Source organism: Mauremys reevesii, linkage group 10 (genome assembly GCF_016161935.1).
Source record: "Mauremys reevesii isolate NIE-2019 linkage group 10, ASM1616193v1, whole genome shotgun sequence".
NCBI lineage: Eukaryota > Metazoa > Chordata > Testudines > Geoemydidae > Mauremys > Mauremys reevesii.
Window position 1 is genome coordinate 38,477,369 of NC_052632.1, and position 27,018 is coordinate 38,504,386.

The window sequence follows — 27,018 nt, forward strand, 5'->3', positions numbered from 1 at the left end:
CTGGGGCAGCAGGAGGTGTGGGGGGGCACTGGTGGGGGGGAGCCCAGGGCTGGGGCAGCAGCAGGGTGGAGGGAGGGCACTGGTGGGGAGGAAAAGGGGAAGCCCAGCGCTGGGGTGGCAGGGGGTGTTGGTGGGTTGGGGGAGAGCCCAGGACTGGGGCAGCAGGAGGGTACGGGGGGAGCCCAGGGCTGGGAAAGGGGTCAGCCAAATTTTTTTTTGCTTGGGGCAGCAAAAAACCTAGAGCCGGCCCTGCCCGGAGGTTCCCTGCCTGAACGTAAAGAGTGCGCAGCGCGCGTCTCTCTCCCTTGCTGCTGCTGCTGCCGCCGCCTAAGGGCTACAGCATAACAGCAGTGCAAGCTGCTGGTGCTGTAGCACCTCAGGAGGGGGAGGGGAGTGGAGGGGGCCGTGCCGTGCCCCCTCACCATAATCCCATCTAGGTTGTAATTAATTTTGACTGAGTTGACCAGGACAATATCCCTAAGACCGGCAGACTTGTGGCTGCTGCTCTGTGACTTTTAAAGCAGATTAAGCCACTTTTGATTACAGCTTAAAACAAAACGATGCGGGTGAGAGGAGGAAGTGACTGATTGGTTTCACATAGGACCTGGAGTAAAATTGCTATAAAGGATTGTCTGAAACTGGTGTACAGACAAACTAGTGTGTGGCAAAGTCTTAAAATGACTGAGAATTGAAATATTTAATTGTAATGTGCTCTTAAATTAATCAGATTGCATCGACAATTGGGAACCATTTTTATACAGTGATGGTAAAATGTATATTGAAGTAAGCAAGTGCTGCTTCTGACTTTCCACTTTTAATTGACCCTTGTAATCTTGTGGCACTGACGCGTTGTAGCTTCATTTTATATCGGCTTACAGGGCGGGAGCGGGAGGGCACCACCATTTTGGGCCCCACCAAAAATTATACAAACCTGCCGCCTATGCTTACACAACCTCAAATTGACTCTGGGTCCGTTTAATATTTCCCTAGGTACATCCGAATCCATCTAGGAGCGTCCTAACCTGCCCGTCCCTGTGGTATCTAGGCACCTTATACACACGTTTCCAACCACGTCGGGTCCATCTGAAAGGACTGTATTCTTCGTGGTTGACGCTGCTTCTTGAAGTGTGGTGTTCTCCCTTTGTCTCCACGTGGGAGATCAGCTATTCTACAGCTGTTGTCAGTGACAGGCGGCTTGCCCAGAGGACATGTCCTAATGGTGGCTCTCACTGATCTTTGGTGGTTGGGAATGCCACAGTCTGACTCCAAGTCCTTCATTCTGGACTCCTTCAACTACAGCACTTCTGCTGACCACAGCTGTCACAGGGGAGCAGTGAGAGACAAGCTCCCCCATAACCTTTTTTTAGCCTTTGAAGAATAATACCACGTCCTAGAGGCCAATACCAGGAACTGGCCAGGGAGCCAATACAGAGCTCAGCGCTGGTGTGACGTGCTTTCCTCAGTCTAGCGCGGTCCTGCAAAGCCGACCACTGTTGTTGGATTTACTGATGCTTCTGCCCAGCCTGGATGGTGACAAAGACATGGATCAGAGTGGCTAGGTCTGAGACTGCGAGGAAGAAGTGCAGCCTTTTAGCTAACTGGAAACAGGCATTTCTGGTTACACCTGCTATTTGAGCATGAAGGCTTCTTTGTTGTTATTATTATTATTGTAGCCACTGGAATGGGAGCCGCATTGTGCTAAGTTCTCTCCAAACATAGCATAACAGAGTCCCAGCTCCAGAGAGCTTAATAAACAGACCAGGGAGGGAAGAGGAGGGTACAACAGACAAGCAAAATATGTTATGAGTCGAGTAAGGTCACACCAAGATATTATGGTGATTAGCAATCTATGAGTACCTTAGCTACAAGGGATTTGCACAGTTCATAGCACAATGGGGCCCTGTTCTTGACTGGGGACTCTAGGTGCTACTGCAAATACAAATAAATAATAGTAGGATATTATTGTGCACCACCTTGGCAATCAGGTCAATCAGAGGGTAAATACCTACCACCACATCAGCTGTCAGAGCTGCTTCTATTTCCTCAAAGAACTTCTCCCTTCCTACCAGTATCATTTCTGTTTTCCCCGCACTGAGCCTGAGCCAGCTCCGCTTCTCACCCACAAACTTCCCTCACTCAGGCACAGTGAGTCCGCAACTGATGCACATGCTACAGGGATGGACGTCATCAGTGTATGGTTGGCAGAGAAGCCTATTGGCATTTCCATGGCACCTTGCATCTTCAAAGCACTATACTAGCATGGGCTCATGCGTGATTCCTGGGGTTGCCACATCATATCATAATATAGTGTCACAATACATTGCAACAGCCCACAATATATTTCAGGGTGCTTTAAAAGGTTTCTAAGCCCAACTTCAAGGTCATGGAACTGCCACCTCAAAATCAGGAGAATCCCCTCAACATCAGGACAGTCCAACAGACAACCTTGGCTCTCAAGCCCAGAGACCCTCCATAAGATGCCACAAAATCCAAAAAGTTACAAACACATTTAATCCAATTCCCAGAGAGTCATTTGACTCTGAAAAGAGCAAAGCCTGAAGCTGTCCCATCTCGTGCTGCATGCTCTCATAAGCAGCATAGTATCAGGCCAGGTCAGCATTTGGGATGTGAAACTCCCAGTGAAAAGCCAAGATGCTGCACGAAGTGGTGCTGGCAATTCAGTCACGGGGGAACTCATCCCTTGGATTCAGTACTGAACAGAAGCCCCAGCCTGATGCTAATGGGCATTGTGCTATGAGAGGCAACTTCTGACCCCATGTAATCAGCAGGGCGGCTCTAGGATTTGCGCCGCCCCAAGCAGGGCGGCACGCCACGGGATGCGCTTTGGCGGTCGCCGGTCCCGCGGCTCTGGTGGACCTCCCACAGGCACGCCTGCGGATGCTCCACCGGAGCCGTAGAACCAGCGGCCCCTCCGCAGGCACATCTGTGGGAGGTCTACCGGAGCTGCCTGCCGCCCTCCCACTGGGACGCCGCCCCAAGCGCGCGCTTGGCACGCTGGGGTCTGGAGCCGGCCCTGGTAATCAGTAAGGTTCCACAGAGCCCTTTGTAAAATTAGACCTGTTATCCCTTTTGTCCTGGCCAAGCTGCACCTCAAAGAAGTACATTGTGACATCCTAAATCATCTGTACAGATTCAATGCAGGAAAGTAAAGGGATCTGTCACTTCCTGTCCTAAATTGCAACATACTGTTGCTGTGTGCTGTGGAACATGAAATAACACATGTGCATTGTTTGCAGATTGTTTTTTCAAATTGCTTTGGACACATGCTGGGTTAAAGGCATTGTATATGTATAAAATGATTATTATGTACAGAATTTTGTTACTGATGTGATCAGACATAAACATGGTGTGGCTGCAACATGGGAGTTTAGATGAAATGGTTAAAGAAAATAACCTAGATTTGTCATAAGGTCAGGTTAATAACGATGAACCAAGCACTGGAATAAATTGACTAGGGAGATTGTGGAATCTCCATCATTGGAGATTTTTAAGAGCAGGTTAGACAAACACCTGCCGGGGATGGTCTAGATCAGGGGTTCTCAACCTTTTTCTTTCTGAGGCCCCCCTCCCCCCAACATGCCATAAAAACTCCATGACCCACCTGTGCCACAACTGTTTTTCTGCGTAGCCAGTAGATTAGAAGCCAGGGCTGGTGTTAGTGGGTAGCAAGCAGGGCAACTGCCCAGGCACAATGCCAAGGGGTCCCCGGCCCCCACGAAGCTAAGATGCTCAGGCTTTGGCTTCAGCCCCACATGGCAGGGCTTGGGCTTGGGCTTTCTGCCTTGGGCCCCAGCAATGCTAACACCAGCCCTGCTCTCTGGCTTATTTTGGTGGACCCCTGAAACCTGCCCTAGAGGACTCAGACCCTTGCTTGAGAACCGATGGTCTAGGTAATACTTAGTCCTGCTATGAGTGCAGGGGACTGGACTAGACGACCTCTCGAGGTCCCTTCCAGTCCTACAATTCTATGATTTACACTGAGGACCCTTTACACTCTGCTTTTGTTTTGTGTTTGTCCTGCGCCAAGCACTGGGGAGTCCTGGACCAAGACTAGGGCTCCTACGTGCTACCACAATTCAAATAAACAATAGTAATAATAATACTGGCTGCATAAAGAATCTTAAGTGGAAGTAAATTACAGTTCAATGAGAATCTGGCCCGATTAGCCTAGTCCTGGGCTCAGATATGAACAAATTGTCTTCCAAGGGAGTGACACAGGTTTGTCTTGGGTATATCAGAAGACGGGATTGGGACCGCAGTGCCTCAAAGCAGTACAAGAACTCACTGTTTTGGGCCTTACCATAGACCACTTTCTGGAAGGTCCATGAACAGCTGGCTAATCACATGATGCTGGCTTCGCCTCTTTGGTTCCAGCTGCTGTGTTGCATTACAAGGGGCACATGTACATTAACTACCTTCTTAATGTTACGTGTTCATAGCTGTAGTGGCCACTGGGTGTTATGTAACCATGTGGGAGGAGAGGAGGTTCACCCGATTGGGGAGGAGCAGGTGTGTGATCTGTGTTCTAGTGAATGGGAAGGGAGGTGTTCAGTTCGGGTCCACACTATGAAACAATTTGAGGGCTTCTCCCTTCTGCCTGATGCAGAAATTACTGGGTGAGGTTCCCTGGCCTGTTTTATGCAGTTTGGGCTAGATGATTGTAATTATCCCTTCTGCCCTCAGAGTCTCTGAGCTACACAACTGTCTGGAAATAAATTGTTTCTGGACTTCCCCGCATCAACTCAGACCCACTCAGCTGTACTAGCATTTCAGCTAACCTACCTTGGAGTCACTGGGGCTTCTTGCTCCAAGCGAAGTCAACACCATGAGCTGGGGAAGGGAACGCCTCCTGCCACTCAATAGTGACCTCTCCTGGCCAATGAAGAAGTTGCATTAATGGGCTCTGAGGAAGTTCTATCTGATCCATCACATATAGGAGGATGGAGGGGATGATGACTTGTTTTGTGGGGCTGTTTGATAGTGAGAGGTTCCGACAGCTCCAGACAAGAAGTGGAGACCCTCAGCCTATAACATTTAGTTTCTAGCTATTATTATTACTACAGTATTAATTATAATTATTTATTATTAATTATTATTGAATCATTAATGTGCATTACAGTAGCTCCCAGAGACCCCAGTTAGGATCCAATCACTGTGCTGGGTGCCCCACCAACATACAGTCATACAGTCCCTGCCGCAAAGAGCATTCAGTATAGAGAGAGACAAAGTACAACAGGGTGGTGGAGAATACAAGGGATGACAACAAAGGTAACTAATATGCTATAAGCTAAGGGCCAAATGGTAAAGCCCTGATTCATCCTGCTGAGCAGTTGCTCACTCGAGCAGGTCCCCTGAAGTCAGAGGATTACTCACATGAGTAAGTGCTCGCCAGTGTGAGTACAGACTCCACAATCTGGAAGTAAGTGTTTAACTAGCAGCTTCATTGGTTTGATTCTTTTAAATAAGCGAACAAAGGATATCAATGAGTCACTAACAAGCCAACCCAAGGCCTGCGCCGGCTCCCATTAAAGACAATGGGAGTCGGATCAGGCCCTTGTTGAATAGACGAACACATTCCAGACTTGCTGGTTGTGGCGTAATAAGGACACATCGAGGAACCAGTCAGTTGACTCTGTTTCCCAAGATGTATGATCAGGGAGTGGCAAAGGGCAGTAGGAATATCAGCAACCTGCTGCTCATCCCCCACCAGTAACAGCACACAGCAGCCAAAAGAAGAAGTAAAACCAGTACATGAGTCTATATATATGCTTACACATGCATGCGCATATATGGGCGGAACTATGATACTATGATTGGGTGATCAGTCAGTCAGGCTTTCGTCAGCGCTAGAGCAAAGAGAAGCTGAAATAACTCCAGCGGAAATGAAAACGACAAGCTTCTGGCTGTTACTCTGTAACCATCAGCTTCCTCTGTGGCAGGTGGTTCACAGAAGGAAACAGCCAAAAACGCAGTATCTGCTGTCACTGAACAAAATTTTTATGAATTGTCCACTCCCTGACATGCCCCCAAAGGCCCCGTTCTCCCTTTGAACAACCCCTGTATTGTGTGGGTTGTGACAATGGGATTTGGAGGCAGATCAGAAAGCGAAAGCGCAACAAGATTATTTAATAGACGAGACCATGGGCCTTCCACATCTCCAGCGGGGACAAAGTCTTTTGCAGGACAGGCACTGTAGAACAGCAGGCGCAGTTAAGCACTGACTACAGGGATTGAAAATGGCACTGATCCGAGGTTTAGGGATTGTTGTATTAAATACTGGACCATGGCTCAACAGCAGTCTTGGTCCAAGGCAGGGCTGAAAAAGACATAGGCTCTATAAGCTGGTGTCTAGGGCACCAGCTCCTGGAATCATGTGATAGTCAGAATTTTAGCTTTCATTAAAAATAAGAGAACATGTCTAGCCATCGTGGTTTTGAAGAAAAGCTGGAAAACGTGACCTGAGTGTAACTGATGCAGCAGTACCTGCCTGAGTCTGCAGACAGCCTCAAACAGTAGCTCTGAGAAGAGTGAGCTGACCCGTGCATCTCAGTAGGCTGTTACCTCCCATATTAACTGTTCGGGGCCCCACAAACAGCCCCCTATCAGAGGACTCTGTGGCAGGAGCTGAGGAGTGCAGCAGGCCCAGCCCAATCATCTAAGCAGAGACAGCCCAATTGCTAGGGTAAGTACTGGGTCTTTCCTACTCCATCCCCTCTCACTTAGCTGCTACCACACCTGCCTCACTGGGTGGGGAGGGGACTCTTGATTCTCCACAGGGCAGACCCTTCCAACCTTCCACCTCCCAGACTCCTGAGATTTGAAAGAGAAAGCAAAACAGGAGACACTACAGACAAGGATCTTCAGCTTTCTCCTTTCCTCCCTGGGCCCTGCAGGACCCAGTGCGTCTCCCCTCCCCTTTGATCTGTACACCCCACTCTATGAATTGGGACAGGAGCAATGTGGTGGAACTGACAAGTGTCCAGCTGGATCTCCCCCCCACCCCCACCCCCCCAGCCCCAGCTTCCCTCAAGGAACCAGGCCGGTCCCAGTCCCATCTCAGGAACCAAAAGAGAGCGAGAGAAGAAACCTGTTAGGTGAAAATCACAAAGGAAACAACCCCGCAACAAGATATTCAGTTGTCAAAAACAGTGCAGTCAGAAACACACAAGCGTCTTCCCTCCCTGAGCACCCTGAGCTGGCGTACGTCACAGACTACCAGCCCAGAGTTGACCTGGCAGTGGCTTCAGGACAGGAAAGTGACCCCCACATCGCAACATTTGCAACATGAGTGTGAGGGCATAGCACAGCGTGATCCCCACCCACCTGGGGCCTTTGTGCCTCCTCATTCAAAGCCGGTGATGGAACAAGCCCAAAACATGGACAGGTGCAAATAGACGTTATGGCCCACAGGCATTATAGAGGCCAATAGGGTGGGATCATGGGATAGATGTGACTCCCCACAGGGCCTGTCACATTTGCAGGGAATGCTGGGTGTGCCCAAAATGTGATGGCTGGCCTGGCCTGGATGCTCTGGTTCCTTTGGAGCTTGTGCTTGGTCAGTCACAGCGGTGCAATTGAGAACTGTGCCATTCTAGAGCCCAGATGAGACAGGAAAGGCCATTTGCAGTCCAAGTTTTGTTGCTAATCACCTTCAAATGGAACCACAATGGCCCAGGGAAGATAAGCTGAGAAAGTGGGGATGAGAATCTGAAACTGACATCACATTTTATGGCATTATTGAAGTTTCATGGTCCAGATTCTGAGCTGCCAATTATTATTATCATTATGATTTATTATTTGTATTGTGGTAGAACCTCAGAGCCCCAGTCACACAGTACCACACTGTGCCAGGCAGTGTACAGAACAAACAGAAAGTTCTTGCCCCGAAGAACTTACAACCTAAGTATAAGACAAGCAACAGGTAGAGACAAGCAGACAGACGGGGGAGTACAAGGAAACAATGAGCCAGTATGATAAGCAGTAGTCTCAGCACATCAGCAGCCTAACCACTGTCAAGTTTCTTGTGGGCATTGGCATTATGGCAAAGGAGGGATTTGGAGGAAGACAATGAGAAGGTTATGGGGCTCTCCACCCATGAGTGAGGGGCAGATAGAGAAAGAGGAGCTGGGGGAGGGATGCCAAGAGAGGGGTGACACGATCAAAGTGGCGAGCTAGGAAAATGATCCTTGCAACAGCATTCTGACTGGCTTTTGTCAAGGCCAGAGAACAGGATGTTGCAGGAACTGAGACATGAGATGATAAGCGCCTGGACAGGAGTTTTAGCTTTTTGTATGGAAAGGTCACGAGGCCGTATCTTAGAGATGCTACGCAGAAGAAATCGACAAGATGCGGGCACCTCCTGGTTGTGAGGATCGAGAGACAGGGCCGAGTCGAAGATGACACCCAGTTTATGGAGGTAAGTGGCAGGCAGGGTGGTGATGTTGTCTACATTAATGATCGAGAAAGGAGGGAGAGGGGAGAAGTTGGGAGGAAAGATTCGGACCTCTGTTTTGGTTGTGTGTGAGCTAAGCTGATGGCTCAACCGCCATGAGAAGTCAGAGAGACAGGCTGAGATTTTAGTTGGGACCGAAGGAGACAGGTCTGGAGTAGAGAGGTAGAGCTGGGAGTTGTCAGCACATGAGAAGTCAGAGAGACAGGCTGAGATTTTAGTTGGGACCGAAGGAGACAGGTCTGGAGTAGAGAGGTAGAGCTGGGAGTTGTCAGCACATGAGAAGTCAGAGAGACAGGCTGAGATTTTAGTTGGGACCGAAGGAGACAGGTCTGGAGTAGAGAGGTAGAGCTGGGAGTTGTCAGCACAGATATGCTGAATGTGAGTTTGCAGATGAGATTCCAAGGTGTCGAGGTGCCCAGTGGCTGCTCTAATTTACACTAACTTTGACTGACCCTTTATGGATTATTTCACCTGCCCAGGATAGCTGAAAATTTAAGCCTTGCATGCCCACACCCTGCCTGAGCAAGATCCACCCTCCTCCCTTCCCTTGGGCAGAACCTCATCATGCCCCTGCACTGGAGAACAGCATAGAACCCTTAGATTGTCTGTATGCTGACTTCAGAAATCCCCTGCACTGGGGGTGGGGGGAGAAATTCCCCAGTGGCAGTTATAGGTTTAAAAAGAAGCAGGAATCCTGAAAAGGAACTGGCCGAGAACTATGCTGCAAACACAAATATTTTGCAGCTCATGAGGCCTAGAAACATTTTTCGCAGGCTCAGTAAAAATACTTGCAGGATGTCTGTTGTTCTGAGCACTAGGTTTGGACCAGCAATCAGAAATCAAATCCTTTAAACTCCACCCCTTCATCCTACCCCTTCTCTGCACTACTCAGCTCTGCCAACAATGTACAATGAAAAGAACCATCTGGATCATTTTAGGCTTAAGAACTCATTCACCCACAAGCACCAGCCATCATCTGACCAGCTAAAGTCTGGGCTTTCCACAGTGTCTCTGCAGCATCTCTAGCTGGTTATTACATGATTGATAAAGACCTCTGGATAGCCCAGGGGTGCTTAGAAGTCAGCTCTTCCTCAGAAGGAAATGGGACAGCAGTGCCACCTGAAGTTAAGTTGAAAATTGCATCTCTGCTCTGGTATCCTGACTCCAAGGTTGCGCCACATCCCAGAAAGAAGGGACAGTGGCTGTGTGTGACAGCCAGCCTGCTGTGTCAGGCCAGACTGATTGCTCTCTGGTAGGCAGGGGCGACTCTAGAGCCCAGCGGGGCAAGCACCCGCCTGAGGCGGCCCTTTCCCAGGGGGGCGGCGGCGAACCGTTCGCAGCTGCGGAAGGTCCAGCTGAGCCGCGCGACCAGCGGACCCTCCGCAGTCATGCCCGCGGCAGGTCCGCTGCTCCCGCGGCTCGGGGGCGCCTCCCGGGCATGATTGCTTGGGGCGGCCAAATTTGTAGAGCCGCCCCTGCTGGTAGGGAATGGTCTCCAGAAAGCCCTGGTTTGAGTGTGTGTGTGTGTGTGGAGGGGGGAACATAAGCAGGAGAATTCTGCTGCAGACTGCAGAGGTTTGAGCTAGGGAGTGGAACGCAGGGATCCCAGGAGTTGGAGGGCAGCTGTCCTCTCTCTGTGGTTGGTAAAACCAGAACCTCAAATCCCAGACCCCTTCAAATTTCAGGGATGCAGGATTCAGATGCCAGGATCCAAATCTGTCCCTGCAGTTTTGGCTCCAAATCCAGAAAGGCCCTATTTTCCCTGTGAAGAGGGTGGGATTTTCAAAGGGGCTTAGCACTGGCTGAACTCTGCCAACTGTCTCTGGGGGTTTCACCATTGACTCAGTGGAAGCGGAGTTTGAGAAAACAGGGCTATTGATCTTAATGAGAACCCAGCGGGAGGCTCCCACCCATGCTTCTCCTGGCTTTGTGAAGCTGCTCTCCCAGTCCCAACCCAGGTTTAAATTTCACATGCCTACCTCAGAGCTGCCTAGAGCTGACGAGATCCAGCCTTAGCCCACAGACATGCAGGGTTTTGATGGAGCTACTACCCCAGTTTACTCCAGCTGAGGATCTGGCCCCAGACAGCTTTTGGCATTCCTGCCACCTGTGCTGCATCCAGTGCTGCAACTGAAAAAAACCCCACACAGCTCTGCCATCTGCTCCCCCCACCCTCCTTCATGCCCCGCATGCCCCTGTCTGACATGTGAACCAGGCACAAGTTTTGAGGTTTGTTTTTTAAGACCTGCATTGACTCCAAGATTCCTGGGCACCCAATCCTGCTTTGACTGACAGCCATTGACTACAACTGGAGCAGGGTTTAGATTTCACAAACAGCGCTTTCCCTCAGTATGGACACAAGGTCTCCAGACTCCGGGTTACTTGTCTTATCTATCTCAGTCTTGGGGGCTGCGACTGCATGAGGTCACAAAGACATATTGGGGGGCATGACCTCCTCCTATTCTTTATGGCTGGATGTGATGGGATAAAGAATTTTATGGAAGGGAAGTCTTGTAACTTTTTTCTGATGTCACCTGAGTGCATGGTATTGAAACAGTTGAGAACCACTGATTCATAACCATCTCTTACTGGCATTTATCCCGTGTCCAAATTTCTCTAATCTGGGAAGTGGGTGAGGTGCCTGGCTTAGATTTCTCACTCGTGAGATGAGTTTCATTTGTCTCAGGCTACAGTATCCCCTGGTGTTCCTGTGGTGGAGAGATATCTTTCATCCTACAAATGAATGAACTTGCTTGTGACTAGGGAGCTCCTTTTGTCTAATTTCAAAGCCAAGCAGATACTGTGAGCGTGTAGGTTCGATTTGATCACAGACTTGATCAGGCTTACATCCTACTTAAGCTAGACCATGAGAAAAGGAGAAGGGAGGGAAAAAACAGAGCCAAGAGTGGGCAGAGTGAGAAGCAAATATGGGGAAGGCTGAGGCGGGGGTGGGGGGGAGGTGCAGAAAAGGGCAAGAGAAAAATATCAGTGACCCAATCCGTGCAGCACCTCTGTTGCAGGCATTGCTCCTATGCACTGGGTGGCAGAATGTGTCCTGAATAGATAGCACAGGTTACTCCTTAGCTAGCAAAACAAGTTGGTTGGGCTTTTAAATTGAATCATGCTTTAAAGATCCCTGGGTTTAAATTACAGGGGAAGGGTTCATGAACTCAACACAGCTATGCCAAAGCCAGCAGCACGGTCAACAAGCACTGCCTCCGACACCAAGAGCTTCCCCAGTGTTGTTTGTAAGGTTTGGTTATGACCTTGAAATAGCTTCAGGTGTAAACTCCACATATATCACAATCAGCCTCTGGAAGGGGAGAGACTAGGGCCAGTTACTAGTGTAACTGACATCAGAATCTGGCCCATAAAATCTCAAGGGTCAGATCTTCAATTGGTGTAAATTGGCATCACACCATTGAAGTTTATGGAGCGAGGCTGAGTTACACACACTGTCAATCTGGCCCATGGACGGAAGGTCCTTCAGTTGATCTCCCTGCCAGCACAGGATTGTTCTCAGTGTTTTGTTATTTTAAATTCCTCCAGAGAGAAAACTTCTCCCCCTTCTCTTAGGAAACTGATGCTTGGAGGTGAGGGCGGGCTGGCAGCTGGCAGGGCATTCTCCATGAGGGCCCCAGGGGCTCTGGAATTCCCTGCCATCCCTAGTCCAAAAGACTGGTGGAGGGCAGGGCTCATTTGCTTCGGCTGGCCTTTGCAGAGAGGCAGGGGACCAAGGCTAGGCCATGCCATGGAGGTGTTGGTGTTTGATTGGGTGCCCCTGGCTGGTGGAAGGAGTGAGCAGATGTTTGCCATCCTGGTCTCCTAGTTTCAAATGATCGGCAAGGTGCTCCGAGCTGAACTTGGGAGTTTTGTATTTGTCCTGACTGGAGACAACATCAATCACCAGGATAATAATGCACCTCAGTTGCATGGGACCTCCCCCCTGTGCCCAGACAGGGGTGAAATTCCACCAACTCCAGGGGAGTTCGGCCTGATTTACACCCTTGGGAAAGGAGAATCAGGCCCCTCATAGCCCATTCCTCTCCCTAGTGCCATGCCCAATGCCTGTGCTGGGTAAATAAACAGGGCCTGACTCTCAGTTCCCCAAAGGTCCCTTTACACTGTTCTGGCAAGGGGCGCTAAAGGGGATGAAAATGTGCTACCGTTCCTCCCTCAGTGCTAGTCTCTACTCCCACTCTACATGGCTTTGGCGCCCATTTTAACTGTACATGCCCTGGTAGGGTGACCAGAGGGCAGGTGTGAAAAATCGGGACCTGGTGGGGGGTAATAGGAACCTATATAAGAAAAAGCCCCCAAAATCGGGACTGTCCCTACAAAAATCGGGACATCTGGTCACCCTACCGTTGGGGCCCATAACCTCTGGGCAGTTCCCCCCTGTCTGGCTGCAGGCCCATCACCGGTATCTCCGCACGGGGAGAGGGTTAAGATGTAGCAAGATCCAGGCACGATTCCGGAGAGCTCCTGGAGACTGAACAAGATCGGGGCTGGGCTGGCAGAAGACGGATGCTCCGGGGAGAGCTGGCGGGCCTGGGAAAGAAGCTGCGGGCGCTGGGCAGGTCTTGGTGGAGCGGGACGCAGCCTTTGGCACCAGGAGAGGGGGCTCTCGGCCAGGACACAAAAGGCGAGGGCGAAGCGGCGAGCGGAGGAGAAGGCAGGGATCCGGGGAGGGCTGAGCTCTGACTTCGGGCCAGGGAGCCTGGCTGCAGGGCGGCGGAGCCAGACGGGCAGAGAGACGAGGAGCGAGCGGAGCTGCGGACACCCTGCGCAGGGACTGGGAGCCGCGTCTGGGCGCCGGGCTGCCAGGCAGGGGGAGCAGCGGGAGGAGCCGAGCTGGCCCAGAGCCGCCAGCCCCTAGCGGGGTCCCGCATGGCCCGGCTGTGAGGGGTGCGCTGGGCAGGGAGTCCAGGGCGATGCTGCGCCTGCTGGAAGCCGAGCTGCTCTTCGCTTCCCTGCTCTCCGGCCCCTTCCCGCCACTCTCCGGGGATCGCAAGAGGTGAGACGCGGGGCGCTTGGGGCTGCGGGGCGAGGCGGCCGGGCCGGGCTCCCGCTGGGGAGCAGCGAGCCCCTGGCTGGGTGTGTGGGGCGGATCGGGGCCGGGGCGCAGCGCGGGAGCCGCCCGCCCCAGCGCAGCCGAGCCTGCTCCCTGCTCTGCCCTGGCGACCCCCCACCCCGCAGGTCTGCGCTCGGGCCCCGCCTGGGAAGCTCGAACGGCTCCTTCCCGTAAGGAGCGTGACGGGCCGGGCGCAGCTTCTCGGCCACTAGCCGGCACCTCCCGGCGCCCCAGCGCCAGGAGAGAGCCCGACGGGACTCTGCTTACACAGGTCTCTGGTGCCTGGCACCTGCCACTTGTCCTCAGAGCCACTGAGCTCCTGGGGCTGAGCCAGCACCTGCTATTCCAGTCCCGGTCTCCCCCCAGCTCTGCCAGTGCCCCCCAGTCCTCACCTGCAGCCCCCCTGCTATTCCAGTCCTGGGCTCCCCCCAGCTCTGCCAGTGCCCCCAGTCCTCACCTGCAGCCCCCCTGCTATTCCAGTCCCGGGCTCCCCCCCAGCTCTGCCAGTGCCCCCCAGTCCTCACCTGCAGCCCCCCTGCTATTCCAGTCCCGGGCTCCCCCCCAGCTCTGCCAGTGCCCCCCAGTCCTCACCTGCAGCCCCCTGCTATTCCAGTCCCGGGCTCCCCCCCAGCTCTGCCAGTGCCCCCCAGTCCTCACCTGCAGCCCCCTGCTGTTCCAGGCCCGGTCTCCCCCCAGCTCTGCCAGTGCCCCCCAGTCCTCACCTGCAGCCCCCTGCTATTCCAGTCCTGGGATCCTCCCCAGCTCTGCCAGTGCCCCCCAGTCCTCACCGGCAGCCCCGACCCCTGCGCTTCCAGTACAGGGCTCCCCCCCAGCTCTGCCAGTGCCCCTAGTCCTCACCTGCAGCCCCCTGCTATTCCAGTCCCAGGATTCCCCCAGCTCTGCCAGTGCCCCCAGTCCTCACCTGCAGCCCCCCTGCTATTCCAGTCCCGGTCTCCTCCCAGCTCTGCCAGTGCCCCCCAGTCCTCACCTGCAGCCCCCTGCTATTCCAGTCCCGGGCTCCCCCCCAGCTCTGCCAGTGCCCCCCAGTCCTCACCTGCAGCCCCTGCTATTCCCCTCCCGGGCTCCCCCCCAGCTCTGCCAGTGCCCCCCAGTCCTCACCTGCAGCCCCCTGCTATTCCAGTCCCGGGCTCCCCCCAGCTCTGCCAGTGCCCCCCAGTCCTCACCTGCAGCCCCCTTCTATTCCAGTCCCGGTCTCCTCCCAGCTCTGCCAGTGCCCCCAGTCCTCACCTGCAGCCCCCCTGCTATTCCAGTCCCGGGCTCCCCCCCAGCTCTGCCAGTGCCCCGAGTCCTCACCTGCAGCCCCCTGCTTTTCCAGTCCCGGTCTCCCCCAGCTCTGCCAGTGCCCCCCAGTCCTCACCTGCAGCCCCCCTGCTATTCCAGTCCCGGGCTCCCCCCCAGCTCTGCCAGTGCCCCCCAGTCCTCACCTGCAGCCCCGCCCCCTGCTATTCCAGTCCTGGGTCCTATTGCAGCTCTTTCACTGTAGGTCAATCCTTTGTGTGGTTTTGTTTAAAGGTGCATTTAGTGTTGGGCTGACAATAGCCCTGTAGATGACAGTCCTCCATGGATTTGTCTAGAGGGCAGGCACAGCATGGGCCCTGGCAGCAAGAGCTTCCCCACCTCTTGAGTGCGGAGAGAAGAAAGAGTTCAGTCTCCATTGTGCATTCAGTCCCTAGCCTCTCTTCTGGGAGGGCCACCAAGGGGTTGCCAATTAGCGTTAATTGCATTTGGCAGTTGTGCCCTAGGAACTAGACCCATTTCACACAAGCCACTGAGCAGCCCTCAGCTGGTAAATGACTTTCAGCACTTGCAACCTGGGCCAGCACGGAACTAATGATCTGTCAGCGAAGGGATCCAGTCCCTGTTACTAATCCCCAGAGCCCCTCCGCAGCTCAGAGCCCCGAGCCCCTATGCAGCTCAGTCTGGCCCTACAGCATCAGAATGCAGCACGGATTGACAATCGTGCCAAGGTGTGTGGTTGCTTTGTAATGTGGACAAGTGGGGGACAGCCCTTGCCCCAAAGAGTTTATCATCAAAAGCTACTGCAGCCTCCAGTGTCGGGATTCCCACACGCCTTTGCCCATCCCATGGAGGAAGAACCCCGGGGCCATGTGGTTCTTGTCCCCCGAAGGGGTGCTTGGAACAGGCTTTGCACACAAACACCTTTCCTTACCCCTTCACCATTTGTAACTGAGGTCAGGGAGCTGAGTTCCAGCCCAGTTTAAGAAGGACTAACTCTAGTGACCCCACTGACACTACATCTGCTTCCATCAGGTCTGAATCTGACCCCCTGGGAATTCTGAGGGAGGCAGGACTTCAGGTTTGGGCTCCGATTCTCTTCTCACTTACAGGAGGGAAAATCAGACATAACTCCCTTACAGTCAGTGGGGTTACACCAGTGTCAACCTGGGGATAAGAGCGAGGCCTCAAATCAGGCTCATCTGTTTTGTTAACATGTTCGGTGCTGCAGAACGAGAGAGAGAGAAAGATCCCACGCATCTGCAAGACAGACAGACAGACAGACAGCCTGTCTGAGCAGAATGATTTATAGCTAAGGACATAAGCACCAAAGTATTTGCTAAGGGCCAGATCCTCCCCTGGCGTAAACGGACACGCTCGCTCTGTTGACTTCAGTGGGTCTATGCCAATGTACAGCAACTGAGGCGCCGACCCTCAATCCCCTGCCGCACGTTTTGTGGAGCGGCCAAGTAAATTGTTTTTCCTGGTGTTGCATAATGGACTAACTGGAAGCAATGACACATCTCCTGATGTCTGTCAAAAAAATATCTGCAAAAGATGTTGCAGACACGCCAGTTGTGTTGATGGGGCCAATGCTGCCAAACCTCCTACCCACAGCAGCACAACTTCCTCTCCTCCCCATGACACATGAACACTCCGCCTTACCCAGCTCCCAAACCACCGCATGGCGTGAGTCGGTGTGGTTTTCCGGGCCACTCTTAGACCCCCCTTGGGGTTGTTACTGCTGCAGCTGGCTCAGATGTTACCAAGGAGTCCAGCCAGAGGGTTTAACAGTTGCCTGGGAGGGGGAACTCAATGACTGAAGAATGGAATGGGTTGGATGGAGTTTAGAGAGCGTTTCAGGGAGGTTCCTGTGAGCTGCGGAGGACGCATCACAGCAATGGAGTGACGCCAGGATGACTTTGGCCCAGTGCAGCTTTGCCAACTCTTGCAATATTGGATGTTTTGGTTAAAGCCCTAGTTCCCCTAGTCACGTGATCAGATGAGATTCTCAGCTTTTGTTTTTAAAAAAGTGAGATTGTAGCCCAGGAAAGTTTGAAAACGTGACTTGAGGGCAGCCCCCCAGGCTGAGAAACCAGAAGGCAGCTATAAAGAGCCACACATTTATTACTTTAAAAAAACTCATGATATTTAAGCCTCTCATCACTTTTGGGGGACGGACTCCTGCTTGTTTAACATTTGTGGCTGGCAACACTGCCAGTGCAACTCTCTCTCTCTCTCTCTCTCTCTCTCTCTCTCTCTCTCTCTCTCTCTCTCTCTCTCTCTCTCTCTCTAAGTCAAAGACAAGTTGCCTTTCCTGCCCTGCTTTTAGACACAATCCATACCCTGGGGACTCAAATCTCCCCCATACCCTAGGGGTTAGGTTTTATTAACCAAAAAACTAACAGCTACCACCTTCTCCCCAGGCTTGGCAGTTCTAATAATAGCAATAATTCACTTTGATTGTTCACTAGCCAGTGTAGCAACACCTTCATGGCCTGGTGATCACTAGCTATAACCTGCATGACGTTAGCTAGCGCTCACTCACTATCAAAGGCAGGCATGTGACTAGATCACCAGACAAAGCAGGTACGATACCACCTACGGCTGGAAGATCACTAAGCACTGAAGGGATGCCCTTAGCTAGGGCTAGAAGACTCTGGCTAGAGCGCTAGAATGTAACTTCCCAGTCCGAGCTGCATGTTGCTAGCAGATCATGTCAGGTCACTATGGGTAAGGGTAAGATTATGTCACGGAGGTCACAGATTCCGTGACTTTCAGAGACCTCGGTGACATTTTCCACCAGCCCTGGGGTGGAGGGCCAGAGCTGTCAGCCAGCAGGGACCCTGGAGTTCTGAGTTGCCGTGGGTGGTGGGGGGACCCTGGATCTCCCAGCCCCCCAGGCACTGCAGCCCCCGCAGCTCCGAGCTGCCGTGGGGTGTGAGGGGACCCCAGAGCTCCGAACCGCCATGGGTGTGGGGGGACTCAGGAATGCCCAGTCTCTGTGGGGGGGCCCCGCAACTCCAAGCTGCCCAGGTGGTAGGTGCTGGACCCCCTCACCCTTCTGCAGTGGGGCTTGGGCTCCCATCCCCCCTGCCCCTCCACTCGGGCTTCAGTTCTCCCCGTCAGCTCCATTTGTCGCAGTTATTTTTAGTAAAAGTCAGGGACAGGTGACAGGCTTCCATTCATTTTTGTTTATTGCCCATGACCTGTCCCTGACATTTACTAAAAATAACCTTGACAAAACCTTAACCTTAACTATGGGCTAATAGCAAGGTAAAGTCAGGCAGGCCACTGGCTAAGAGCCCTGGCCAAGAGCAGCATATTGTCATGAACTGGGTGTAACCTTGTCATGCCTTGGGTTAAAAACTCATTGAGGTTGGTAGGTGTGAACTCATCCTTCTGTTAACATAACTGTAAACATAAACGCCACCTAAGACAAAGGTGTGTGTGAGCCCGCCCGGGTGCTTCTGGGCTGAGTATTGCTTGGGGTAGGATTGTATGGTGTGCGAGAGATCACACTGAAACTGAGGACACAGCCAAGAACAGAGAGGAAAAAAACAAGAAAGCCTAGGGCCTGGTCTGCACTACAGAGTTAAATTGCCGTAAGCTGCCTTCTGATGACCTAACTCTGTAAGTGTCTACACTACAACGTTGCTCCCGCCGATGTAAGTCGCCCACTACACCCACCTACTCACTCCACCTCCGCAAGGTCGACGCAGTTAGGGCACCAACATTTGACTAGCCTCTCGGGTCACAAGTATCCAAGGGCACGTGCCTGTGATGTGGTCTGTTTGGAGGGACAGTTAATTTGGACAAATACAACCTTAAGGGCCTCATGTCACTCCAGACCCGAGGCCAGTGACCAAAAGCCACCAAACCATGTCTACTGACAGGTGCTTATGAGCTCAGGTGGGACAGGCTGATGTGGCTTTAGGAACCAAGGCAGCCTGCGATCCGATCTGGAAGGAACAAACTAGATTTAAACTCCTCCTTCATCTTTCCTGCAGCGAATCTTGTCCTGAGAATAAAATCCTGACCGTGGAATATTCCTGCGCAGGAGCAGGCGGGACGCCGGCCACATGCTTACGGTAAGTCATGTGCCTATCTGGAAGCTCAGGGCAGGAAAGGGGAGGCATCTGTAGCACCCCAAGGATTTTGAAATTGGGGGGCATCTAGAAGGCTTTTTCTTTGCTATAATGAGGATAAAGAAACAGTTCACAGCTCTCAGGATAGAGTGACTGAGACAGAGTGTAATTTAATGATTAAATCCAGGGAAACAGGAGCCAGGACACCTGGGTTCTATCTCTGGTTCTTCCACTCTTGCACCAAGGGCAAGTCCCTTCTGCTCTCTGTGCCTCCGTTCCCATAGCTGTACCACAAGGGGTCTGATCCTGCATTGCTTGCACAGCACAGCACCCAGGCAGAGTCCCAGCTGGTGTAAATCAGCTTTGCTCCAAGGACTCCAGTAGACCTATGCTGACTGTGGAGAGTGTTTGAATGGGTGAGGAATGCAGGATCAGGCCTGAGGGCATTCCAGGGCTTAATGACTTAATATTTGTAAAGTGCTTTGAGGCTCTCAGATAAAACACTCACAGTATTATTGTTGTTACCCAGAGCTTCTCCAGCGAAACCCTCCCGGGCATGACCCAGTCAGGGCTTTGTGCACTGAGGTGCCGTGTGTGATCTATAGCCCTACTGAGATCACTAATCCGGTACCAGAAACAGGAGGTCTGAAGTGGCCAAACCCAAACCATGTGTCTCTCCGAGGCAGCCCAGCTGAGCACCAGATGTGGCCAGCTTCCCTCGGACCGGCGTCATCTCCAGTCGAAAACGGTCTGGCAGCCTCCAGTCATTGCAAAGGCATTTTTTAATGCAGACGCTCCAGAATTTTTTGTGCAGCGCCAAGGGAATTCTTGAGCCTTTGGAGACTGGAGAAATAGAACAGCGTGGAGTTTTGGGAGAGAGCTGAATACACCCAGCCACTTGCTGAAAGAGAGATCGCAGACGCACATGGCAACTCTGTGCCCATTGCACTGAATCCTTGGGTCTCTCTTTGGCTATGTCCACACTTACGGTGGTGTGTCGAGTACCAACGTGCTGCAGTGAAAGGCAGGTTGCATCCCCACTTGTCACTGCAGTGTGTGTCTACACTTTGCAGTGAAAGGCTCTGGAAGGGTTGGGAGGCAGCAGGACATTGCATGGCTACAAACAGGCGTGTAGACGGGAGTCACTGCTTGGGTGTGCAGAGAGCCATGTAGGGTATGTACCTGGGGGATTCAGGCATGTAGGGCACTTGACCTGCCTAAGCCGCCATACCATCCACACACTATAGACACCCATGGGTGTGCAGTGTCCATACTCTACACGCCACCATAGACGTACTTATTGATCCAGCAGGTTTGTAGTTGCGTCGCCCCTGCAATACGCTAGGTGCTGTCCACACTCACACATAGAGACAGTATATTTTCAATGGCATCTGAGTGGCTTAGGAGCCTACGTCCCATTTCAAAAGTGACTTAGTGCCAGATTTTAAAAGGTATTTAGGTGCTAAACTCCAACTGAAATCAATGAGAGTTAGGAGCTTAAATACCTTTGAGGACCTGGGCTTTAGTACTTTGAGTTTTAATGAAAGTCAGTGACACTCTGGGCTTGTCTACACTTATATGCCACAGTAGCGCCTCAATATAGACACAGTCCACACTGACAGGAGGGATACTGCCACCGGCACAGGTAATCCACCTCCCCGAGAGGTGGTTGCCAGGTCGATGGACGAATTCTTCCGTTGACCTAATGCTGCCTACACCGGAGGTTAAGTCGTCTTAACTGCGCTGCTGTGGATTTTTCGCACCCCTGACTGATTTTGTTAGTTCGACCTACTTTTCTGGTGTGGACGAGGCCTTAGGCTCTTAAATCACATGTGTAAATGGGACTTGGCCACTAGGTCACGCAGGGCTGGTCGACACAGGGAACTGACATCAGCACAGCTACATCTCTCAGGGGTGTAAAAAGCCACAATGCCGAGTGACGGAGTTAAGCTGATGTAACCACTGGTGCAGACAGTGCTGGGTCAGTGGAAGAATTCTTCCATTGACCTAGCTACTGCCTCTCGCAGGGTGTGTGAATTAAGCAGCGGTTCTCAAACTGTGGGTCGGGACCCTAAAGTGGGCGACAACCCCATTTTAATGGGGTTGCCAGGGCTGGTGTTTAGTCTTGCTGGAGCCCGGGGCTGAAGCCCAAGCCCTGCTGCCTGGGGCAAAAGCCGCAGCCTGAGCTGCACTGCCCGGGGCCGAAGCTCAAAGGCTTCAGCCCTGGGGAGTGGGGCTTGGTCTTTGGCTTCAGCCCAGGCAGCAGGGCTCAGGTTACAGGCCCCCCACCCAGGGCTGAAGCCCGTGGGCTTGGGACCCCCTACCGGGGGGGGGGGGGGATCATAGAATCATAGAATCATAGAATTCAAGATCAGAAGGGACCATTATGATCATCTAGTCTGACCTCCTGCAAGATGCAGGCCCTGCCCCATGCGGAAGGCGAAAAACCTCCAGGGCCACTGCCAATCTTCCCTGGAGGAAAATTAATATGGCGGTCAGCTGAACCCGAGCATGCGGGCAAGACTCTGCAGCCAAACCCTCTTGAAAAGGTTATATCATACCATTGACCCATTGTACTATTTACCAGTGTGGCACTTAATTGACATATTGACTAAGCCCGTTATCCTATCATACCATCTCCGCCATTAACTTATCTAGCTTAATCTTAAAGTCATGGCTGTTCCAGTATTGCACTCCCTGATGGTTAGAAACAATTTCAAGCCTGAATTTCCTGACTGACAGTTTATATCCGTTTGTCCTCGTGTCCACATTAGCACTGAGCTGAAATAATTCTTCTCCTTCCTGGTATTTATCCCTCTGATATATTTAAAGAGTGTAATCATATCTCCTCTCATCCTTCTTTTGGTTAAGGAAAACCCTCAAGTCTCCTTTCATAAGGCCTTCCATTCCTCGGATCATTCTAGTGGCCCTTCTTTGTACCCGTTCTAGTTTGAATTCATCCTTCTTAAACATGGGAGACCAAAACTGCACACAATACTCCAAATGAGGTCTCGACTAGCACCTCCTTATCCCTACTAGAAATACTAATGCAACCCAAGACCGCATTAGCCCACATCACATTGCCTACTCATAGTCATCCTGCGATCAACCAGGACTCCTAGGTCCTTCTCCTCCTCCGTTACTTCCAACTGGTGCGTCCCAGCTTATAACTAAAGTTCTTGTTAGACATCCCTAAATGCATAACCTTACACTTCTCACTATTGAATTTCATCCTGTTACTAATACTCCAGTTTACAAGGTCATCTAAATCTCCTGGAGAATATCCCGATCCTCTTCCCAACTTGGTGTCATCCGCAAACTTTATCAGCCCACTCCTACTCTTGGTTCCCAGGTCAGCAATAAATAGATTGAATAAAATCGGACCCTGAGGAACTCCACTGGTAACCCTCCAACCGGACAGTTCCCCCTTCAATACTACCTCTGCAGTCTCCCTTTAACCAGCTCCTTATCCACCTCTGGATTTTCATTTGATCCCCATCTTTTCCAATTTAACCAGTAATTCTTCATTACTGAAATCCAGATATATTAGATCCACCGCATTTCCCTTGTCTAAAAATCTGTTACTTTCTCAAAGAAGGAGATCAAGTTGGTTTAATCCATGCTGTAATCTATCCCAGTTGCCATCGGCCTCATGCTCCGAACCACTCTCTCTTTTAAGATTTTTCCATGACTTTGCATACTACAGATGTTAGACTAACAGGCCTATAATTCCCCCTTCTTGAATATAGGAACTACATTAGCTAATCTCCAGTCAGTCGGTACAATCCCGAAGGGAAGGGCAGGGCTCCGGCCTGAGTCCCCCTTCCTGGCGTCGTGGAGTCATTTTTGTTGTCATAAGGGGGTCACGGTACAATGAAGTTTGAGAATCCCTGAACTCCAGTGACAGGAGAACCCCTCCCGTCGCTGCAGTGAGTGTCTACACGCAAACGACTGGTGCAGCAGCAGCCAGGAAGATGTTACCCCATGCTTTAGTTAAACTGCAAGTTATTGGGCTCAGCGTAGGAATCACTAGGTCAATTTCTATACTCTGTGCGGTGTAGGTCAGAGAACATATCCAAACAGTCCCTTCCGGCCTTACAGAAAATTGTATAAAGCTATATCCGAGGCTGCGTTAGGGAAGGGGATAGCGGATAGTCAAAATAGTTAGATTTCAGATCAATAAAGGAAATTAGTAACTACCATCGCCAAGTAGCCCTGTGCCAACATTGGTAATGTTATCCAGAGGAAGAAGCAGCATGTTTGGGACACCCCACAATGATGGGTGGGGCAAAGGAGAGGGGGAGGAGTCAAAGAGTACCCCAAGGCCTGAGTGTCAGATGGGGTTGGGGGTGTGATCAGTAAGGATAGAGGAAGCAGGAAAGGTTAGGGAGGGAAGATGGAGAGATCAGTTCAGAGAGGGCGAGATGTGGATTGGATGGAGAGAGGCAGGTCAGGAGAGGGGAGGTAGAGTTACTGAAGCCGTGTGGGTGGATGAGATCCCCCAGAGGCAAGGGGTAAAGAGAGGAGGACAGATCCTTTTGAGACACCCAGGCTGGGGGAGGAGAAGACCCCACTCAGTGAGCCACTGAAGGAACAGGAGGTAAGAGGAGAGGAGAGAAGCACAAATACTGAGTGATTATGTGGAGAGGTTCGTATGCCTGTTGTAACTAACTAGCCCCCTTGCAGGAGGAGAGGCTGAGAAGTTACTATTGCAAAGCACAAGGGTGTGCAAACTCCCCCCACCCCCTCCACCGTGGAACTGGAGTGGGGTAGAGTTGCCTCTCCCAGTTCAGTGTTCAGTGTCCCCGTCAGGCTCCCTTCTTATGACCCTTTGACCGCACTCCTGTCCCTGTTCTTTTATTAGTTGTCCCCTGAAATTAGTGGGTTTCTGAGGTCCTGTAGATCCTCCCCTTAGGCTGAGTGGGGGATCCTTTAGCATTGGGCGGGCCTCCACCAGCCCAATTTTCCCAGAAACCCAATAGATACAGTGTTCTGATCTGGGAGGGCAGCCCCTGGAATGGACCGAGTCTTGCTACCTGCTCTGTTGGGCAGCCCCCGAGGTTTCTGCACGCTGTCACCCGGGCTGGAACAGAAATTGGAAGCACAGTGGCTGGCTGAACCTTTGCCCAAGCTGCCTGCTGAGTCAGCGATGATTACAGGGCTGGCTGGGAGCAGGGCCAAATACCTTGCAGGGCCCTGCTGAGCCGAGCTTCCCCTGAACTCTTTCATTACTGCAGCAGCTGGGCTCCAGCATTTTAATTAGTGAAATTGTGCAGAGACGCAGAGTGGGAGCGAGGGTGGGGGGGTTATTCCATTGGGCATTTGCTGCTCCTCTCAGCATGGGCGTCAGTCACAGGCAGGGCTGGGCTTGGCTGGGGCTCCCCCCGAAGGCTGACTCGGGGGATGCTGAATCAGCGTAGTCTATGCTCCCCCAGTTGACATGCATCACATATTCTCGCAGTCCCCTCTTCAGCTCCAGCTTGACTGGCCTCAGCAGCCCCGATGCTGCAATCTGGAAGAGCTGCTGGGCCAGGTTCTTAGCCCCAGCCCCGCAGTACCCGGCGTAGCTGGGAGCAAGCAGCTAGAGAGGGATTTTTCTGCCAGTCCAGTCCCCAACACAAGACACGGTTGGTCCAAGGTGAGCTCATGCAGTGACTGCATCGCTGGTGCACAGCAGCTCAGGCCTTGGGTGCTTCTACCCCAGCCACACCCCTGTGCTGGGGTGGCAGGAGGGGGTAGCATAGAGCTGGCTCTACTGGCTCTTGCCCACACAGCGATTTCCCCTGTGCCAGGAAATTCTCCAGTTAATTGGTGAAACAGGCCTGGAGGCTGCTTTGTGCCGCCAGACTGGTGCCAAGTGGCTCAGTGGGGACCAAGATCTGGTCTTCAGCTAGGGCCTGATCCTGAGAAGAGCTAAGCATCCACGTCTCCCATTGGCACGTCTCCAGGTCAGACCCTTTCTTCTCAGCCTCCCCACTTTGCTCCACCAATAGCTCCCAGCCCTGCTTTAGAGAGACTATTCCTCTCCTGGAGCCAGAGGGCACTTCAGCCTCCACGTTCAAGCCAGCTCTGAGTGACGGGAGGCCTTGGTCCACAGGGTTTAGCCAGGAGTCTCTTCACAGCTGGATTGTGCACGTAGCTGAGAAGGGGCTCAGGTGAAGGGTGAGCTCCGCGGGCTCTAGCTGCTCCCTAACACTATCCCCAAAAGAAAGGCCTTGAGCATCCTCCCCTTCAGTTCAGGGCGGGGATTGGACTGTAGCCCAAATGCCGCTGATGTCCCTTCTCGATCCCACAGCACGTCCATGTGCATTACCCACCAATGCAGTAGAGCAGGGGTGGGCAAAGTTTTTGGCCTGAGGGCCACATCGGGTTTCAGAAATTGTATGGCGGGCTGGTTAGGGGAGCCTGTGACTCCCCAAACAGCCAGGTGTGGCCAGGCCCCACCCCCTATCTGACCCCCCCACCTCTTGCCCCCTGACTGCCCCCCACCGCCCCATCCAACTCCTCCTGTCATTCCTGAATGCCCCTCTGGGACCCCTGCCCCATCCAACCACCCTTTCTCCCTGTCCCCTGATCAGCCCCAGAACCCCAGCCCCCCCAGCCCCCCGCTGCCCCATCCCACCCCTCCTCTCATTCCTGATGGCCCCCCGGGACCCCTGCCCCCATTCAACCTGTTTCCCGCCCTCTGACTGCCCTGACCCCTATCCATACCCCCGGCCCTTGACCACCACCCCAAACTCCCCTGCCCTCTATCCAACCCCCCCTGCTCCCTGCCCCCTTACCGCGCTGCCTGGAGCACCAGCTGGAGCCAGCCACGTCACCGCACTGCACAGAGCACCAGGTCAAGCTCCGGCTCTGCAGCTGTGCTGCCCCAGGAGCTCGCAGCCCTGCCACCCAGAGCATTGCGCCGGCAGCACAGTGAGCTGAGGCTGCGGGGAAGGGGGAACTGCAGGGGAGGAGCCAGGGGTAGCCTCCCAGGCCAGGAGCTCCCATGGGCCGGATGTGGTCCACGGGCTGTAGTTTGCCCACCTCTGGTCTAGAGTTTCCATAGTCATGGTGGTCTCTGTGCCCAGCTGCAGCAACTTCTTCGCTCCTCCTGGCACAGAGTCAGATGACCCCAGCCCAGATCTCAGTAGGAGATGGGGTAGGGAGGTTGTGGCAGAGGGCAACTTAGCTAGGCAGCACCGTGCAGCCTCAGCAGCAGAACAGCCTTACTGAGATGGGCCCTTGCTGTGTGATTACAGAATGGGTGGAGGAGAGGAATGCAATGGATCTTCCCTCCCTAGTTCGGTATGACGCAGTTTGATGATATCCTAGGCAAGACAGTGAGACCTTCCGGAGCCATCACTGGGGTAGTCACAGTGTGAGCGTCGTGTGATGCTTTCATCCCAGAGGACAATGTTTGAAATGGAGCCATCCCAATTCTAGGCGGAAAGTTCAGCTCCAGGGAAGGGGAAGTACCGAATGACCGAGTCCAAAGGCAGAAAGTTATGGTTGGCTGGTGATCCGGGCTGGCCTGCACTGGGGGTGGAGAAGGAAGGAGCTGAGAAGGCCGCTCAGAGCCCAGCTTTATGGGCCTCTCCGCCTGGTAGCACACAGATGGGATCTGGAGAGAGGTCTGCTCCAGTCCTCCCTCCCTCGCCAGCCCGGAGGGGGCACCATGGCTGCAGCACCCATTCTTGAGGGGAGGCTCCGTATTCCCCCCACTCGGGGTGCTGGGCAGTAGATTTACACTGGAGCATTCCCAGTGATGTCAATCAGGTTGCCCCCCAGGGTGACAGCAAAATTCTTTTGCCTGGCAGAGAATGCAGAATGATCCTGTAGTTAAGGCGCTAGATTTGGACTGAGGGTTCCTAGCTCTGCCACAAGACTCCCTGTGTGACTCTGGTTCTGTCACTTAGCCTCACCATGCCTCAGTTTCCCCAGCTGTAAAGTGAGGCTAATCGCGCTGCCCTATCTTTGAAGTGTACTGTGAGGCTAACGGTGCAAACGTTCAGGAGGTGCCTAAAGATTTGGGGGATGAGGGCTGTATCCTAGACAGACAGACAAGCGGATCAGGAGCTCACACAATGCTATCTGGCTAAATGAGGCCCCACTGTAATAGGGGGATGGGGTTTAGAGAGCGG

The 27,018-nt window shown here is 52.7% G+C and overlaps 1 protein-coding gene across 2 annotated transcripts in view; it reads left to right on the forward strand.

Annotated features, from left to right (window-relative positions):
• Nucleotides 1–13,012: 13,012 nt before the first annotated feature.
• The window catches only part of LOC120372863 (collagen and calcium-binding EGF domain-containing protein 1-like), a 35,036-nt gene continuing 21,030 nt past the window's right edge, over nt 13,013–27,018 (forward strand). For both annotated transcript variants that reach the window (XM_039490304.1, XM_039490305.1), the window contains exons 1-2: nt 13,013–13,490; nt 18,815–18,895. In XM_039490304.1, coding sequence (XP_039346238.1) covers nt 13,408–13,490; nt 18,815–18,895 — 164 coding nt within the window. In that variant the 5' untranslated portion in view covers nt 13,013–13,407. The remainder of the gene's footprint in view (nt 13,491–18,814; nt 18,896–27,018) is intronic.